Here is an 18,304-nt window from a genome sequence, read left to right as displayed (position 1 = left end):
TAGAACAGCTCGGTTGTGATTTTCCACCAGAAGTCGTTGGTGGAGATTTTTCAGATCAGGCGGTCAGAGGCCTAACAAAGTGCTGACAAATTATAAAACACAGTTCCTGTGCTCTCCAGAGACTCGGTGGAATAAGGATGGTTCTGGAGGTAGATGCTCCTTCCTCAAATCAGATGACCTCATGAAATAAAGGAAAAATTTTATAGATGGCACAATGGATTCTTGTAAGCCAAGGATGTCTGAGGTTATGTCTGTGAACTTCAGCCAATGAAATATGCTGGCAACATCAAAGGATCCATGAACATAAGAAAGCATATTTCAAAGTGTGCAAATGATGCGAACTGTGCTATAACACATCAGGAGTTTCAGCCAATGGGACTTCCACTCAGAGCACAGCCTACACAGGAACAGTAGAATCTGTACACCCAAATCAGGGATAATGGATTTTTCCATGATAAAAGTTTGCTTTTAACATGTTGTGTGTATACCTTCCTGCATCTTCTAAGATAGAAGCCATCTAAATGTTAAGTTCAGATCCTTATATAAAGAACTGAGCTTATTCAAACAATGAAGTACAGCAGGTCATAACTGGAGACTCACTCAGTTGTTGGGCACATCTATGAGTATTCATTTACAGACTCCTTCTATCCATTGCATGACCTAAGACAGTGGGTAGGATGAATGCACATATCTTTACAGATGCCCTACCATTTTGCCCTTGATCTACCTATTTCCTATACATTTCATAAATAATCACCCACTAGGATAAGGGAATTCCAACCTCTGTACAAAAGCCAATCCTTTATAAAACTAAAAGAGATCTCAAGATAATTTTCTGATAACTAATGACCTAAGAATGTTTACTGACTGATGGGTCAAATAAATTTGTGCTACTGACACTGCAGTACATTTTCCATAGGATACCCACAAATTGTGACCTTACCGACCTTGTTTTGAAAAGAGAGCAGTATTGTGGAATCTGTTAGAAGTGTTAGAATCTGATAAACCAAATTCAGATCCCATTTCTACTGCTTACAGTTGTGTGACTTTAGACAAGTTACTGAGCCTATCTGAAGCACCATGGACTCATCTTTAAATGAACCAATCAATTTGTCTAAACTATTAACTACTCAATTATTTTAGTCCCCTTACCATTTATTATCAAAATGACAGACTAATCACATGCTAGATATTATTTTAAAACTCTGTCATCTTTCTCTTCAATAGAATGATCATGAAAATAAAAATGACTTAAATATAATAGCACTAATACTGCATATCCTAATATTTTGTTCTGCTTCATTGAGCTAGCACTTGAGAATAAGATTTTTTCATATCAATCTATCATCCTATGTAGGCATATGTCATCATACCTTATGCATAAAGAAAGAACTGTTAAGCAAAATTTTTCATTCTGATTGAATAACAAAGCCCATATGTAAAACATGGCTTTTAACTCTAATCACATAGATAAAAGTTTTAGAGGCATTAAAGACTGAAATTATAATCACTGTTTTAAAGTTCACTGAATATAATTATATAACTACGAGCTCTTCTAGGCTTAAAGTGAAGCTTTTTCAAAGACAAGTGCTAGCAACAGACTAAAGCCATCTTAAAGACAGATGGAGTTCCCATTTTAAATTGTATCAAATAGGACCATCGCTTACTTCTCGATTTTATTTCGAACAGTTATTAGAGTTCCTTAAATAGGAAAAAATCTTAAATCCATTTCTCTTCTGAACAAACAATATTAACATCAAAATGCATTTACATTTCTCAAAGTTCAATTGATCAATAAGCTCAATATTCAAATAGTAACTATAATAGTCTGTATAATACTAAAGAACAAAGATAAAAGTAAAGTCACTGTTGAAAAGATCTGAAAATAGATGCAAATGCTTTTTCTCAAATATTCAGTATAATTAGTTGTTGTCTCTTTTCCATCCACCTCTTAGGTATACCCTTGTTGGGCCTGATACTATTGAGTGTCTGGCCAATGGGAAATGGAGTGGAAATAACCAACAGTGTCTGGCTGTCTCCTGTGATGAGCCTCCCAACGTGGACCATGCCTCTCCAGAGACTGGCCATCGGCTCTTTGGAGACATCGCAATCTACTACTGCTCAGATGGTTACAGTCTGGCAGACAATTCCAAGCTCCTCTGCAATGCTCATGGAAAGTGGGTTCCCCCAGAGGGTCAGGCCATGCCCCACTGCATAGCTCATTTCTGTGAAAAACCTTCATCCGTCTCTTATAGCATCTTGGAATCTTTGAACAAAGAAAAATTTGCAGCTGGCTCAGTTGTGAGCTTTAAGTGCACGGAAGGCTTTGTGCTGAACACTTCAGCAAAAATAGAATGTATGAGAGGCGGGCAGTGGACCCCCTCCCCCGAGTCCATCCAGTGCATCCCGGTGCGGTGTGGAGAGCCGCCAAGCATCATGAACGGCTACGCGAGTGGATCCAACTACAGTTTTGGGGCCTTGGTGGCTTATAGCTGCAACAGAGGGTTCTACATCAAAGGGGAAAAGAAGAGCACCTGTGAAGCCACGGGACAGTGGAGTAGCCCCATTCCCACTTGCCACCCTGTATCTTGCAGTGAACCACCTAGGATTGAGAATGGCTTTCTGGAGGTAAGAAGCTGATTAGCAAAATGGTCCCTGCTTCTCACTTCCAGGACCAGCCCACTGTGGCTAACCCTGGTGTTCAGAAGCAAGGCCAGTAAACAGATTATTGCTATTGGTGGTGAACATGGGATAATATTTAAACAAGATGATTCTGAGTCCTTTTGACATACAGCTTTCTATATTTTATTAGTATATAGGTAGTCTAAGCGAAAGACTTTTTGTTAAGACTTTTGCTTGGATTTATTTTCTGTCCATTGGAAGAAGATATAGAGAATAAGTATGAAATTTTTCTTATTTACTTAACAAATATTTCCAGAGCTTCTGCTAGCTGCTAGATATACTTATGAGCACTAGCATTGAACAGTACAATTAGGTCCTTGATAGCACGGTGTTCACATGTACATGGGACCCTCAAACAAAACCAAAGTAACTCCAAATACTGCTAAGTTCACCATAGCCCTGAAGCGGTAATTTTTTTTTATTTCTATTTATTGTTATCACTAACAAAGAACCATGATAATCATCTTAAATGTTTAATTATTAGTTCATCTGCCTAAAAAGATCCATTATTATATTATGTACTTAAATTTTAAGATCATGAATATGAAAGTTTTATTTTTAAAGATGAAAGGAGACTGGGGATGTGCCTCTGTGGTAGAGCACTTGCCTAGTGCATGTGTAAGGCCCTGGGTCCAATCCTCAGCACCATTAAAAACAATAAAATGGCTAAAGATGGAAGGTCCATCTTTATTTTCAATCCTCTGTTACAGCAACAATTTTAAAAAGTATGTTATGAAGAAAACAAATAAGATTCTTAAGATGAATCCATAAAAATATTTTATTTCTATTATTATCATTTAATATTATTATCATTAACAAATGTATATGCATTTGTGTGTTTCCTTTTCTGTGGTTAAAACAGCAAACTGTAGCATTTCTTTGATCATCAAGATTTTTTCTTATTTTACCAAGCAATCTATAATTTTTTAGCATACCTTATCAATATAGAGTATATTGATATTTTACTTCATATGGGCTCAGTCCTGTGGTAAATATTTCTGCAGTAGGTGTTATTTAATTTGATCTGTATTTCACTTCTACATTTCCAATTAGGAAAAAAAAAAAAAAAAAACATTAAGTGGACCTGCTGAACAAAAATGCAAATCTTTATTAACTCCTAATGAATGCGTCCTTATGTAAGCCTCTGGTTTTGTTTTTTTTTTTTTTTTTTTTTTTTTTTTACTGCTAAAGCATTTAGTCAGTTATATTTTCTGTCATATAAATTACTCGCACTCACTTTCTCCCCGTCATTCAGCACTCAACTGGCAGGATCTTCGAGAGTGAAGTGAGGTACCAGTGTAACCCAGGCTACAAGTCCGTGGGGAGTCCTGTGTATGTCTGCCAAGCCAATCGCCACTGGCACAGTGAATCCCCCCTGTCCTGCATCCCTCTCAACTGTGGGAAACCTCCCCCAATCCAGAATGGCTTCATGAAAGGAGAACACTTTGAAGTAGGGGCCAAGGTTCAGTTTTTCTGTAATGAGGGTTATGAGCTTGTTGGTGACAGTTCCTGGACCTGCGAGAAAACCGGCAAATGGAGTAAGAAGTCAAACCCCAAGTGTGTGCCCGCCAAGTGTGCGGATCCACCCCTCGTGGAAAACCAGCTCGTACTGAAGGAGTCAACTTCTGAGGTAGGAGTGGTGACGTTTTCCTGTAAAGAAGGGCATGTCCTACAAGGTCCCTCTGTCCTGAAGTGCTTGTCAAACCAGCAATGGAATGACTCGTTTCCCGTGTGTAAGTTGGTTCTTTGCCGTCCACCTCCTCTCATTTCCTTTGGTGTCCCTGTTCCTTCTGCTGCCCTTCACATTGGAAGTACTGTCAAGTATTCTTGTGTAGATGGGTTTTTCCTAAAAGGAGATGCTACCATTCTCTGTCAAGCTGATGGCACCTGGAGCTCTTCACTGCCAGAGTGTGTTCCGGTAGAGTGTCCCCAACCCGAGGAGCTCCCCAATGGCATCATTGATGTGCAAGGCCTGACCTATCTCAGCACAGCTCTCTATACCTGCAAGCCAGGCTTTGAGTTGGTAGGAAATACCACCAATCTTTGTGGAGAAAATGGTCACTGGCTTGGAGGAAAACCAACCTGTAGACCCATTGAGTGCCCAAAGCCCAAGAATATCTCACATGGCAAGTTCTCTTACACAAACCTTCACTATGGACAGATCGTTACATACTCTTGTGACCGAGGCTTCCTACTCAAAGGTCCCAAAGACCTGACCTGTTTAGAGACAGGTAATTGGGATGGGCATGCCCCATCTTGCAATGCCATTCACTGTGATCCCCCACAACCCATTGAAAATGGTTTTGTAGAAGGCGCAGATTACAGCTTTGGTGCCATGATCATCTATAGCTGCTTCCCTGGGTTTCAGGTGGCTGGTCATGCTATGCAGACCTGTAAAGAGTCAGGATGGTCAAGCTCCATCCCAAAGTGTGTACCCATAGACTGTGGTCTCCCTCCTCATATAGATTTTGGAGAATGTACTAAAGTCAAAGATAACCTGAGATATTCTGATCACGAAGATGACCTGATGGAAGTTCCATATCTGTCTCCTCACCCTCCTCAACATTTGGCTAAAACCTGGGAAAATACCAAGGAGTCTCCTGATGTACATTCATCCGGCTTTCTATATGGCACTGTGGTTTCCTATTCCTGTAACCCAGGATATGAGCTTTTGGGGAATCCCATATTGATCTGCCAGGAAGATGGAACTTGGAATGGCAGTGCACCTTCCTGCAATTCAATTGAATGTGACTTACCTATTGTTCCTGAAAATGGCTTTTTGCATTTTAAAGAGGCTACTGTGGGAAGTGCTGTGCAGTATAGCTGCAATCCCGGGCATGTTCTAATAGGCTCTGACTTGCGAATTTGTCTACAGAATAGGAAGTGGAGTGGTGCCCCGCCACACTGTGAGGCTATTTCATGCAAAAAGCCACATCCAATCATGAATGGGACCATCAAAGGAAGTAGCTACACATATCTGAGCGTTGTGCACTATGCGTGTAATCCTGGGTATCTGTTAAATGGCACTGAGAGGAGAACATGTCAGGAAAATGAAAAATGGGATGGGTCTGAGCCAGTTTGCATTCCTGTGGATTGTGGCTCACCACCAATCTCAGCCAATGGCCAGGTGAAAGGTGTTGAGTATACATTTCAAAAGATGGTTGAGTACACTTGTGATGAAGGGTTCTTGCTTGAGGGAACCAGGAGTCGTGTTTGTCTTGCCAATGGAAGTTGGAGTGGAGCCACTCCCAACTGCATACCTGTCAGGTGTGCCCCCCCACCACAGGTGACAAATGGAATGATGGATGGCCTGGACTTTGGCTACAAGAAGGAAGTGGTGTTCCACTGTAAGGAGGGCTATGTGTTGCATGGTGCTCCAAAAATCACCTGTCAGTCAGATGGTACCTGGGATGCAGAGGTTCCTGTCTGTAAACTAGTCCACTGTAGACCTCCGGAAGATCTTTCCCATGGCTTCCCTAATGGTTTTTCCTTTTATCATGGAAGGCATATACAGTACCAGTGTTTTCCAGATTATAAGCTTCATGGAAGTCCTTCAAGACGGTGTCTCTCCAATGGTTCCTGGAGTGGCAGCCCACCTTCCTGCCTACCTTGCAGGTGTTCCGCACCAGTCATTCAAAGTGGAACTGTCAATGGGACTGATTTTGGCTGTGGAAAGGTAGCCCACATTCAGTGCTTCAAAGGCTTCAAGCTCCAGGGACTTTCTGAAATCATCTGCGAAGCCAATGGCCAATGGAGTTCTGACTTCCCACGTTGCAAACATGTTTCTTGTGGTCCTCCCCCAACCATCCCAAACTCATTCATCAGGGAAAGCAGCTCTTTGGAGGAAATCGTGGTAACTTACAGCTGCAAAGCTGGCTATGTCAAACGAGGCAAATCAGAACTTGTTTGTACAGAGAAAGGGACATGGAGCCAGCCTTATCCCGTCTGTGAGCCCCTGTCCTGTGGACCCCCACCATCTGTCATCAATGCAGTGGCAACAGGAGAGGAACACACCTATGGAAGCAAAGTGAAACTCAGGTAAGACTATGACTCTAGGGTCTCCAAGGGGTGTAGGCAGGAGGATTATAAAATGAAAAGTGATAGGTCAAAACTTAGCTAGGGAGGAAGAAACCACCACCTCTGGACTATTCTCCGAGAATCAAAACTGTTAACACTGGATTTATCTTAACATATAATTTTGCAGAAGTATATTGAGTGTAAAAGTAAATTTATGTTTTTTATGACTGATTTCTAATGTAATTACCATAACTATCTTGAAACAACAAGATCCTTTAGCTATCTTGGATAGCTCTTGAATTGTGAGGCTCTTTTAAAACATCATGATAGTAAATTTCCTTATGTTTGTAACTTGATGGTTATATTTATACATGTGAATGTTAGGGAAAATAAAGAAAATTCAGGCCAAAAAGTACAACTTGCATTGAACAATAAAAAGAAAAGAGATAATCTAAAAGGGACTTCCAACCTATGTCATCTAAATAAACCAAGCATTTAATGATTTTTGCTGGAAATTTCTCCATCTAAAATGTATTATTAAAATAAAATACGATAAAGTGTGGAATTAATTTGTGAATTAGATTTGGGAACAAATAACTAAAATGTTCAAATATATTGAAAGCCTCTGAAACAATTTAAATTTTATTTACATCTCTGAATTAATTATGGATGAGCCTCCATGTATTCTTGTGTTGGATTTGACTAATAATTCAGCAACTCTCCTTAAGCATTCTGTTGTGGACATCTTAGCTCCACGTTATAAATGCAGCAATCAGTAGCTCCAAGAGGGGGCTGAGATGATAATGATGCTGAGGAGTAGTGGATAATGCACTGAACAGAAAAAAAAAAACTATTATTCCTTGCTTTGGAACCACATTTTAAAGTTTCCATTTGGATGTTAGTGAGTCAAAGTATCTTGAGAAGCCACAGTGCCACCTGCCTCTCAAGACTTCCCTGCTTTTTGTTCCCTGTTGGATGTTGATTACATCATCTTTCAGATCCTTACTAAGTATCTGATAATTAAATCCCTATGCATTTGTAAAACCTCTGACACCTAACGATCCTGGCAATTTGTGAAATTTTTAGAATATTATCTAGGAATAAATGTTAATAAATTAAATCATTTAATCTAAAAGACAGTCTAGAATCATGGTAAAAGTATGGACTGCAGAGCCACAGTCCCTCTAAATAATAGATAGATTTACTATTGAGCTTGATAGGAGGCAGGTAATCAGCCCAATCATTCCATCAACATGTGGCTTTAAGCAATCCACTTGATCTCTCTGGTGTAAATTTCATCATCTGCAAAATGAGAATAAAGATAATAAAGATAATCATAGCACTACTCCTAAGGGTGACATTAGAATTTGAGTTGCTATTTGTACAGCATTTAGTACAGTGACGAGAATTTACCAAGAGCTGTGTAAACACTTATTGAATAAATAAATGTGAATTTTAAAAATCATAGGAAGTATGAGAGCTAGGTTGAGTTGAGCTTGAACACTAATACTGCAGTTACATGATAATACCCAATAATCAGAATTGAAAGAAATATCCTACGTAGAGCTTAGAACAATACTTAGCACAAAGCGGATGCTCAGTAAGCATTAATTATGTTATACTTTTACCAATAGATGAGTCTATTTGAACTTTGTCTATAATTTCTTGAACTCTTAGCTGTTTTTAGAATAAAAATAAATTTAATAATGCTATTATTCCCAGTGAAGAAAAATAACATCAACATTTAAAGAAACTTTAGCCTTAGCTAATCTTGAATGTGCATAGCTAAGGATTAATCTGACTATCATTGCTATAATAATATTTTCTTCATGGCAATGCTATCCACTTGACATTTGAATCAGTTTTTTTAAGTACTTATTTTCTAGTTTTAGGTGGACACAATATCTTTATTTTGTTTTTATGTGGTGCTGAGAATCGAACCCAGTACCCCACGTATGCTAGGCGAGCGCGCTACCACTTGAGCCACATCCCCAGCCCTTGAATCAGTTTTGATGTAGCACATTAAATGTCTACTGAGCCTTATAATGGCTTCTTAAATCCAAAAATAGGTCAGAAACTATATTGTGCTTTTTTTAAAGACACTTATTTTTGCATTTCCATTGCAGATGTCTAGAAGGTTATATAATGGATACAGATATGGATACATTTACCTGCCAGGAAGATGGTCATTGGTTCCCAGAGACAATCTCCTGCAGTCCTAAACAGTGTCTTCTGCCTTCAAACACAACACACATACTTGTTCATGGAGAAGACTTCAGTGTGAATAAGCAAGTTTCTGTGTCCTGTGTAGAAGGGTATGCTTACCAGGGAGCTAACGTATCGACATGTCAGGTAAGACTATCTTAATTGGAACATGTAAATCAAATTTCTAGATATCTATATGTCATCAGGATAAAATGTGCAGTCTCCTGTCCTGAGAAGAAAGGATGCCTCACATTTTCATTTACATTAAAGGTTTTAAGAAGTTTCTTGGTTAAAAAGTAAAATACAATAATGTAACTTTCCTCCCAATATTCTCATTTTGAAATTTATAAAGTACTTAAGTTAGGTGAAGTGTTAAAATACCTGTATCAGGACATTTGTGACAAGTTAACCATGAATGACTTTAGTTTTGGCTTTGGGTTTTGGGGTTTGGGGGTTTGAGGTTTATTTTTGGCTCAAAAGAGTGTCATATAAAAAGGAACCGTGGGTCATGCCAAATGTTTTCAGTTTCCGCAGAAAGCCCAAAGTTTACGGAAGCAGACAGCAAACTGGAGTCAAATCCAGCCTCTGCTACTCATGACTTGTTTGAACTTTCTTAAAGTTCCTTAAAATTTCTGATCTTCAGTTTCCTTATTTGAAATGTATATAACAATACGCATCTTGTATGGTGGTTGTGAGAAGCCAGACAACGCAAGGAAACTATGCATGAGTTTGTTTCAGCAAACAATGATCTTTTCAAAGATAGTGGTTGATTTGTATCCATAGACTCTTTTTTTTTTTTTTTGGTTTCCATTGAAACATTAATAAGTTCTGTGACCTTACATTTCTCCAGCTTGTTTTCTTTGTAAATCTGTGGTAATTGAAAGTATCAAATTGTTTAATGTATATAAAGTTTCTAGTACAAGCCTAAAATGTAGCAGGAACTCAAGAATTATTTTATTCTCTCTGACTTTTCCATTTGTAAGTCATGCATACTTAATGATTGATTGCTGCCATACCTAAAAGCAAAATCATCACAAGGAACAGGTCAAATGACTGCCATTGTTACCATGCTCTCAAATTTCGCTTAGTTCTAGAAGATCTTACTTAAATTTACAGCTAAAATTTTTGAGGGGAGACTTTTGAGGGAGGGGTATCAGAGACTGAACCTAGGGGCGCTTAACCACTGAGCCATATCCCCAGACCTTTTTATTTTTATTGTTTTGTTTGTGTTTTGTTTTGTTTTGAGACAGCATCTTGCTGAGTTGCTTAGGGCTTCACTAAGATGCTAAGACTGGCTTTGACCTTACAATCCTCCTGCCTCAGCCTCTGGAGCTGCTGAGATTGCAGGCATGCACCCCCATTGCCCACATTGAGAGGAGGATTTTTTGCAAGAACTGTCTGAACCAAGCAGAGTCCCTCCATGACTAAGGGAATCAAAGTGATGCTCTCCAGGTTTGGGTGTATGGACAACTGAGTAGTCCCCCGGGGACCCTGGAGTACCCTGGATCCTGGTGACTCTTTTTTTTTTTTTCCAGTATTTTATTTTTGAAAACCTTCATTACTTCCTCATAAATAATGGGACCTTCATCCTTTGCCTAACTGGGTTTTGGTTTAATTTTCTGGTCTCAAAGTTTTTAAATGCATAAATTGCATACGATTATATTAGTACCTAGAAATATTTTATTACAAGGCAATTAAATGGTTCTATAGTTTGTAGGACAAATAAATATATGAAGAGATCAATAGAAATTTTTAAAAGTTAATACTGAAGGAAGACCAGCACTGTCAGATTAAGACATGTTAAGAATTTCAGAACTTGCTGAGCACAGTGAACACCCATGCTTATAATCCCAATGACTTGGAAGGCTGAGGCAGGAGAATCACAACTTTGAAGCCAGCCTCAGCAAATCAGAGAGATCCTGTCTCAAAATAAAAGTGAAAAATAAAAAAGGGGCTGAGGATATAGCTCAGTAATAAAATACTCCTGATTTCAATCCCCCGTACCAAAACCAAAACACACACACACAAAAAAAAAAACAAAAATCCTTCCCATCAGTGTAGTATTGGTGTTAAATTAGGTAGAAAGAAAAATGAATGGAACAGAAAAAAATGAGTCAGAAGTGGATACTGTAAGGAAGCATCACAAGCGATGGAAAAAGGAATGACTAACGAATTATTCTGACAAAATCGGAGACTGGGGCTGTAGCTCAGTGGCAGAGCTCTTGCCTTAGCATGCATGAGGCACTGGATTTGATCCTCAGTACCACATAAAAAGAAACTTTTAAAATAAAGGCATTCTGTCCATCTACAACTACAAAAAAAATAGACACACAGGTATCACAGCAAGAGAATAACTATCAATCTTCAAAGAAAACAACTGTGGGACTGGGGTTGTGGCTCAGTGGTAGAACATTTGTCTAGCACATGTGAGGCACTGGGTTTGATCCTCAGCACTACACAAGTAAGTAAGTAAGTAAATAAATAAATAAATAAATAAAGGTATTGTGTCCATCTACAACTAAAAAAAAAAAGTACTTTTAAAAAAAGAATATTTAAAGAAAAAAATTTTTTACTAAGTGACCCCTTCAAAATAATGATAGAATATTTTCAAGTATTCATGTTGAAATGGAAAAAAGAAAACTGTCTTTTTAAAGTTTGAGCAGCCCACCTAAAGACAGCCAGTCCTCATAAACTTTTAATGAAAATGTGGAATCATATGAAATATAAGATGCCTTAGTTAGAAGTCTTGGAATATTTATATCAGCCATTCAGTCCTCATGTCTTATCATGAAATCATAGAGATTGGTGTTCTTGATTTTTGAATGGATTATATAAAGAAGAAAATACTTATTTTATCTGTTTAAGAAATGTCTAAAAATGCTGATGATGGTGAAGACCATCTGATAATTGGTGTGTGCTTTTTAGGGCTACAAATAATAGCCCTAAAAAGTAGGACTAAATTCTAGGCCCTTTTGACTGTCATTTTGGGAATTATTCTGCCACATACCAATATTTGTAAACTTCTCCACTTATGTATTAATTCCTGAAGACAACCTAAATTTATTTGTTACTTAGCCTGATGGTTCCTGGGATCCACCAATTTCTGACGAATCCTGCAACCCAGTTTCCTGTGGGGAACCTGAAGGTCCAGAACATGGATTTGTGGTTGGCACTAAATACACCTTTGGAAGCACAATTACGTATCAGTGTGAACCTGGCTATGTATTAGAGGTAAGAAAACAAATTGTTTAACTAGAATTAATTTGTTTTTCTGATATACTTGGGAATATTTAGTATTTTAGTATTAGCCCAAGTTGACTTCACCAACTTTGTTCCTAAAAGATCCTATTATACTTTGTTGCCTTATATATACTCTAATGTTTGCCTAGAAATAGTTAAGGGGACATAGAATTTTAAGAAGCAAAATGTCTTGAATAAAAAAAAAATGAAAGCTATGTTTAAGGAAGAGGAAGTCAGTTTTCCAACCACAAACACCTACTGTGACTTCAATTGAACATCGAAACATGTTTGGATTGCTGGTGACCACACTTTGCAACAAAGACACCCGTCGCTATGTTGAGGTGACAACAAGGATTTAGGCAGGCAAAGTTGGGATTTCCCAAAACAATGAGTTCATATAGATTGGTAAGTTCTTGATAAAGAGGCCAGATTGCCACATCAGAGCACTCCTAACCAAATGCCATCTTTCTTCTTAAGATCACTCTTGGTTATAATATTAAAACCCCATCAGCAGTACTTAGGTATCCCTGTTTGGTTTAGTGGGAGGACCACAATTAATTTTGCTGAAAACATTATCTTAGCATCAAACTTGCCATTAAAAAGACCAACTTTACAAAACATAAGACTGTCGTCTGGTTTTTTAGGAAATTCTTCTTCCATGTCTTTATTTTTCATAGTTGAATTTAAATATAGTTTTTGCAGAAGTATTCATTGCCAGCAGCCTGTGTTAAATTTGTGTAGGATGACCCATTATTTTCTGACCATGCAATTAAGGAAATGTCATGAGTCCATGAAAGCTGGAACCAGGCTTCTGTGAATCTTGTTTTATTTCCTCAAAAGGTTAAAAAATAAGAATAAAAATAAGGTAATAATATAAGGATAGATTGATAAAAATCCTTATCTTTTAGAGATTCAAACTGAAAATATTACTATTAAATTATTTGATGATGTCTGAGATTTGCTTCAAAATAATGTGTTGGGAGGGGTGGGGCTCAGATGAAATAAGATTGACCTTGAATTCAAAGGTTAGCTGGCTGGTGTTTACAGGGAAGTGTCTTTTTTTCCCTAGAACACAGTTTCATAATAATATGATATGTAAAGTCTCTATGCAATGAAAAAATATTATAGAATCTATGTGCTGAAGTTCATAAACTTAAAGTCAAACCCCTTGAAATATTACTTAGAACCCAGCCTTTTTTAACATGTAATATTATAAATGCTTATTTATTTACTATTCCGCAGTATATTAGGAACTTAATGCATGGAAAAGGAGTTACCCTTAGGAACACAAATGATTATAGCAAGATATTATAGAGAATTGGGAAGCAGAGAAAATATAGAAATTATACTCAGGAATCAAAGAACAGAACTTTAGCTTAATAACTGCAGGGAGCCAACAACCTATCCTGTACCTATCCTGTAGTCCTCAAGGGCTACAGGATATTGAAAAATGTATTCAGATAACAATTCTAAATAATTTTTCAATAAAATTATATTTCAGAAGGCAGGGAGAAAATTTTAGAATGACCTTATCCAGAACATTTAAAATTTTAAATGCACGGATCCTCAATGGGGTAAGCTGATGTTAAACAGATAAAACTCAATCCTCATATAATATGGTACCTCATAACCCTTGCTATACCTCTCAGGTATGGAAAGATACATACAATTCAAAGTATTTTTAAAATATACTAAGCAAATATACTTCTTGGGCCTTTCTAACCCATTCTACATCAGTCTTTGCTATAGATTAAAATTAGCTGAGATTTAAAGTGGAAGGGGAAGCCAAGTTGTGTGTAAGTTAATTACACTAGTCTTCCAGGGATGAATCTTGAAGTGACTTGACAAATAGGTTTTTTGGAATCTAAAGCTACTCCTTTCCCTATATTCATTTGCTAGATTTAGTTAGCATTCCAGCGTTGAGCCATTCAAGTTAATAGCCACGCTAGCTTTGCAATCCCTTGTCATCTTCCTATTACGGAGTTTTGATCTTGTTGGTGACCCCTCTCCACTGATCCGCAGGGGAACAGAGAACGCGTGTGTCAGGAACACAAAGTATGGAGTGGAGGAGCAGCAACCTGCCAAAGTAAGTTAGATGACACTTCATATTCCCGAAAATGATACTGAGGACACAAGGTAATGGTGTGGCGTTGTTTTCTTTATATATCAGTTTTGTAATTTAAAAAATTTTTTTTTAATTTTTTGAACCAACTCCATCAATGGTATGAGAATGTTTGATGGGCTTTTGTTCAAGGACACTGAACCAATAAAAGGACCAAAAACTGAAGCAGAGATTGGTGATTAATTAGAGTAAAATACAAGATTCTCGGCTCTGGAATGGAAAACATTTTGTTTGGGAACTAATTAATTATTATGTTGATTTGTGTTTGGGGGGGGGGTCCCTCCAAACAGGCACAATTAGAAGAAGTTTTGGAGCTCTTGCTTCTTGGTGGCAGTAATGGCCAATACAGGCATCTTTCTTTAAGTGCTGAGATATCTGTCAAATAAATGATTTTTCAGTTTATATGTATGTAATGTTGAATTAACTCATTTTATGAGAACAACCAGGTTTATTTGGCAACATTTAGTTTAATCCACATGACTTCTTTCCCAATCTATGACCCATGTACTTCCTCTACCAAAAAAAAAAAAAAAAAAAAAAAAGCCAATATATTTAGAGACAGTCATTTTAAACCAATGCAAGTTTTTGTTTTTGTTTTTGTTTTCTCTGGTGGAGTTGTCAAATTCTCAAGCTGGAAGGGCCCCTTAGATGATCCACTTCAGTCTCTCTGACTAACAAATGAGCCTGTGGGGGTTAGGAGAAACAAGTGGTCTGCCCACTATCTCATCAAATCAGTGGCTGAGCAGGTGCTAGGATTCCAGGAACTTAAATCCTTATTCCTGGTAGTTTCAACGATATTTTCAGAGGTAGATGAATAAGATAATTTTGTGTATATGGGACAGGTAAGCCTTTTAAGGAATATTATATTATTATATGGAAGTAATACAGTGGAGAATAATGACTGCTTTTAGTTCTAAAAATCTTGGATAAAGGTTATAGAGAAAAACATTTTTAAAATAGTGAGTATCCTCTCAAGTCACAGAAATGCAGCAATCATCTGGCACTTGGGACATTCCTTCCTGATAATGGCATTTTTATATAAATTACTCATAATCCAAAGTGTGTGTGTATGTATGCATGGAGGAGGGAGGTGCAGAACGAAAAGGAATCATGCACACCGGGCACTGAAGAACTTCATGGTGTTGGAGGGGGCAGGATCCATTTTGCAATTTAGCTCAAACTGCAAAGACTATGGTTTGCAGAGTTTTCATCTCAGAAATGCAAGACGGTAATAGAAAACCGTGTATGTATCTTATTATTCCCTGGGGCTTTCTTTACTTCTTCCTAAATTATCAGCATCATACAAGTTAATTTCAGGAAATTAGGTAACACAAATAAGCAAAACAAAATAGCTTTTGATCCCACCTCTTAGGGGTTAAAAACTATTAGTATTTTGATACATTTCTTTGCATATTTTCTCCCCAAGCATATAAAATATCAGTATTTCAGTATGCATACTGAGCAATCTGATCTGTAAGAGCCTTATATAATTTACTAAATTATTAAATTTGTTGGTATATGTTATCAGAGCTCAGAGAAGCCCATACAAATCTGGACTAGTGCTTCTCAACCTGTGGCCCACAGACTAGCAATATCAATGGCATCTGGCATCCTGTTCAAACTTCAGAATCTTAGGTCCCACCCCAATCCTACTGAAACAAAATTCGTATTTTTAACAAGATCTCTGGAGGATTCGCATGCATATTAAAGTTTGAGAAACATTGCCTTTGGCCTCTGGTTTTTAGACTTCAGCATTTTAGAATATCCTAGAGAGCTTTGAAAATTTCCAGTATTATACAGTTCATTTAGAATCTTTGAGGTTGGGACCCACTGTCTATACCTTTTAAAGATCTCCAAGTGATTCCAAAGAACAGCCAATATTAAGATACCTGGTCTCAGTACACGCAAGACTCACCAGTATGGAAAAAAAAAAAGTCAGCTAGTATCATTTCAGGGACCCTTAATTCTGAGTTAGCAGTAGAATTATTTGGCAAGTTTTTAATAAAATAAAATACCAGAAGCCCACCACTACACAGAGCTTCTGATTCATTTTGTCTGGGATAGGGCCCTAAGCATAAAAGCTTCTCAGAAACAATAATATGCATTTTAAATTGAGGGCAGCTGGTCTAAACCACCTCCTCTAACTCCACAAGAATTATAAAATTAGGATTCAAATCCATTTTTTGAGATTCTAGGGAGGGTGACCACCCCTGGGTTCCTTGTAGCACAATCCTGGTAATAACATTTCTCACTGATGCAAAATCATCCTTTATAATGAGATCTCAACAGTATATGAAGTTTGCATAGCCCTAAAAGCCATATAAAATATTAATATTAGTGTTAAAATGCAGTTTCCCCCAAGTTCATGGTTACCTCTTTTCAATACTTACTATCCAATAAATTTATGTTTTATCCCTCCTTACGAGTATTATGACCAAGTTTTTTAACCCCTCTGAGACTCACTTTTCTTCAACTATCAGTTGAGATCATCTCAGAATTACTGTTAAGTAAGGTTACCAGATTTAAAAGAGAAAAGAAACATAGGACACTAAGTTACATTTAAATTTTATTCAGTTGAAAATGATTTTAATATAAATGTGTCCCTTATGATATTTGAGATATACTTCTACTGAAAACATATTTGTTATTTAGCTGATATTCAAATATAACAGATATACATCCTGTATATTTATCTAGGCTTACATTTTAAGAATTATTCAAAATAAGCTTGGGGGGCTGGGGCTGGGGCTGGTGGGACTCAGAGGTAGCACACTTGCCTGGCATGTGTGAGGCACTGGGTTCAATTTTCAGCACTATGTATAAATAAATAAAATAAAGGTCTATCAACAACTAAAAATATATTTTTTAAAAAATAAGCTTGGTTATTTTTGTATGGAAAGCTCTTGACCATGGTAGCAACTTAACACATGAAATTACTCTATTTCACCTACCTGCTTATTCAAACCCCACTAACCCAGCATTATTAACTATATATATATAAAGACCGCTGGAGAAAATAGATAAAATAGCATTCTTTAATTATGTGCTTTTTTTTCCTCCATCAATAAGTATCATCTTGTTTTGTATATGTAGGCTTCAATATTTTATAGATGTTATCCTTGAATACCTTTAACAAACTACAGCAAAAAGAAGGAAAGAGGATGTGTATTTAATGTAAGACTTTTCTTCTTCATTTCAGAGTCCAGGTGTGTAGCCCCACCTGAGTTCCTTAACGGGAAGGCTGACATGGAAAATGGAACAGCTGGACTCAGCATTGTCTACACCTGCCGCAGAGGCTACAGCCTTGAAGGGTCCTCTGAGGCACACTGCACTCAACATGGAACTTGGAGCCACCCAATTCCTCACTGCAAACGTATGTGTTGACTTTAGGGAGGTTTTAATGAGATTCAGCTTCATAATTAGCATCCTGCACATCTAAAATGTAGAGGAAACTCCACTGATAACTGAGATTGGCTAAGAGAAAGCAATCTGTGATTATTAAACCAAATCTTATGGGGTCTCTTAAAAAGTCTGCTGGTGTTATCTAAAACATCCTAAGGGTGAGCTTTTATCAGATTCCTTGTCTGATTACAAAGTTCAAGGCACCAAGAGAAAGTGCAATTTCATGAAGAAATTTTTGACAGAAATGTATAATGAATTTTATTAGAGATAGGAAAAGGATAAAGAAAGAAAATATGTTTGAAGTAAAATGTTAATATAATAAAGTATATATAAATAATAAAGTATATATAAATGTAATCCCCTGAATGAAAATAATTCATAAATAAGAGAAAAGTTGAGAGAGCTCTGGTTACTGTTTAAAAATCATAATGCAAGAACTGAGCCTTTCAGATTCGGTGGAAGCAATGTCACTAACCAGGACTTATTTTGTGCCCATTTAAAGTCAGAAAACCGTAGGGCTCGGAATAAGTGTTGCAATGTGTGTCACACAGGTGCACTGAGCAAGCTCAGCCCCATTGTCATTTCCTGCGTTTTCTTCAGACCCATGGGAATGAATCCATCTTTATAAATGAGGCT

At 37.3% G+C, this 18,304-nt stretch overlaps 1 protein-coding gene across 1 annotated transcript in view; it reads left to right on the top strand.

Annotated features, from left to right (window-relative positions):
• Positions 1–18,304, top strand: part of Svep1 (sushi, von Willebrand factor type A, EGF and pentraxin domain containing 1) — a 176,915-nt gene that overhangs the window by 142,927 nt on the left and 15,684 nt on the right. The window contains exons 37-42 of the mRNA XM_026391104.2: positions 1,956–2,628; positions 3,938–6,720; positions 8,826–9,051; positions 11,980–12,135; positions 14,167–14,230; positions 17,466–17,639. Coding sequence (XP_026246889.2) covers positions 1,956–2,628; positions 3,938–6,720; positions 8,826–9,051; positions 11,980–12,135; positions 14,167–14,230; positions 17,466–17,639 — 4,076 coding nt within the window. The remainder of the gene's footprint in view (positions 1–1,955; positions 2,629–3,937; positions 6,721–8,825; positions 9,052–11,979; positions 12,136–14,166; positions 14,231–17,465; positions 17,640–18,304) is intronic.

This window comes from Urocitellus parryii, chromosome 4 (assembly GCF_045843805.1).
Source record: "Urocitellus parryii isolate mUroPar1 chromosome 4, mUroPar1.hap1, whole genome shotgun sequence".
Taxonomy (NCBI): Eukaryota; Metazoa; Chordata; class Mammalia; order Rodentia; family Sciuridae; genus Urocitellus; species Urocitellus parryii.
This window is presented reverse-complemented; position numbering and strand designations above follow the sequence as displayed.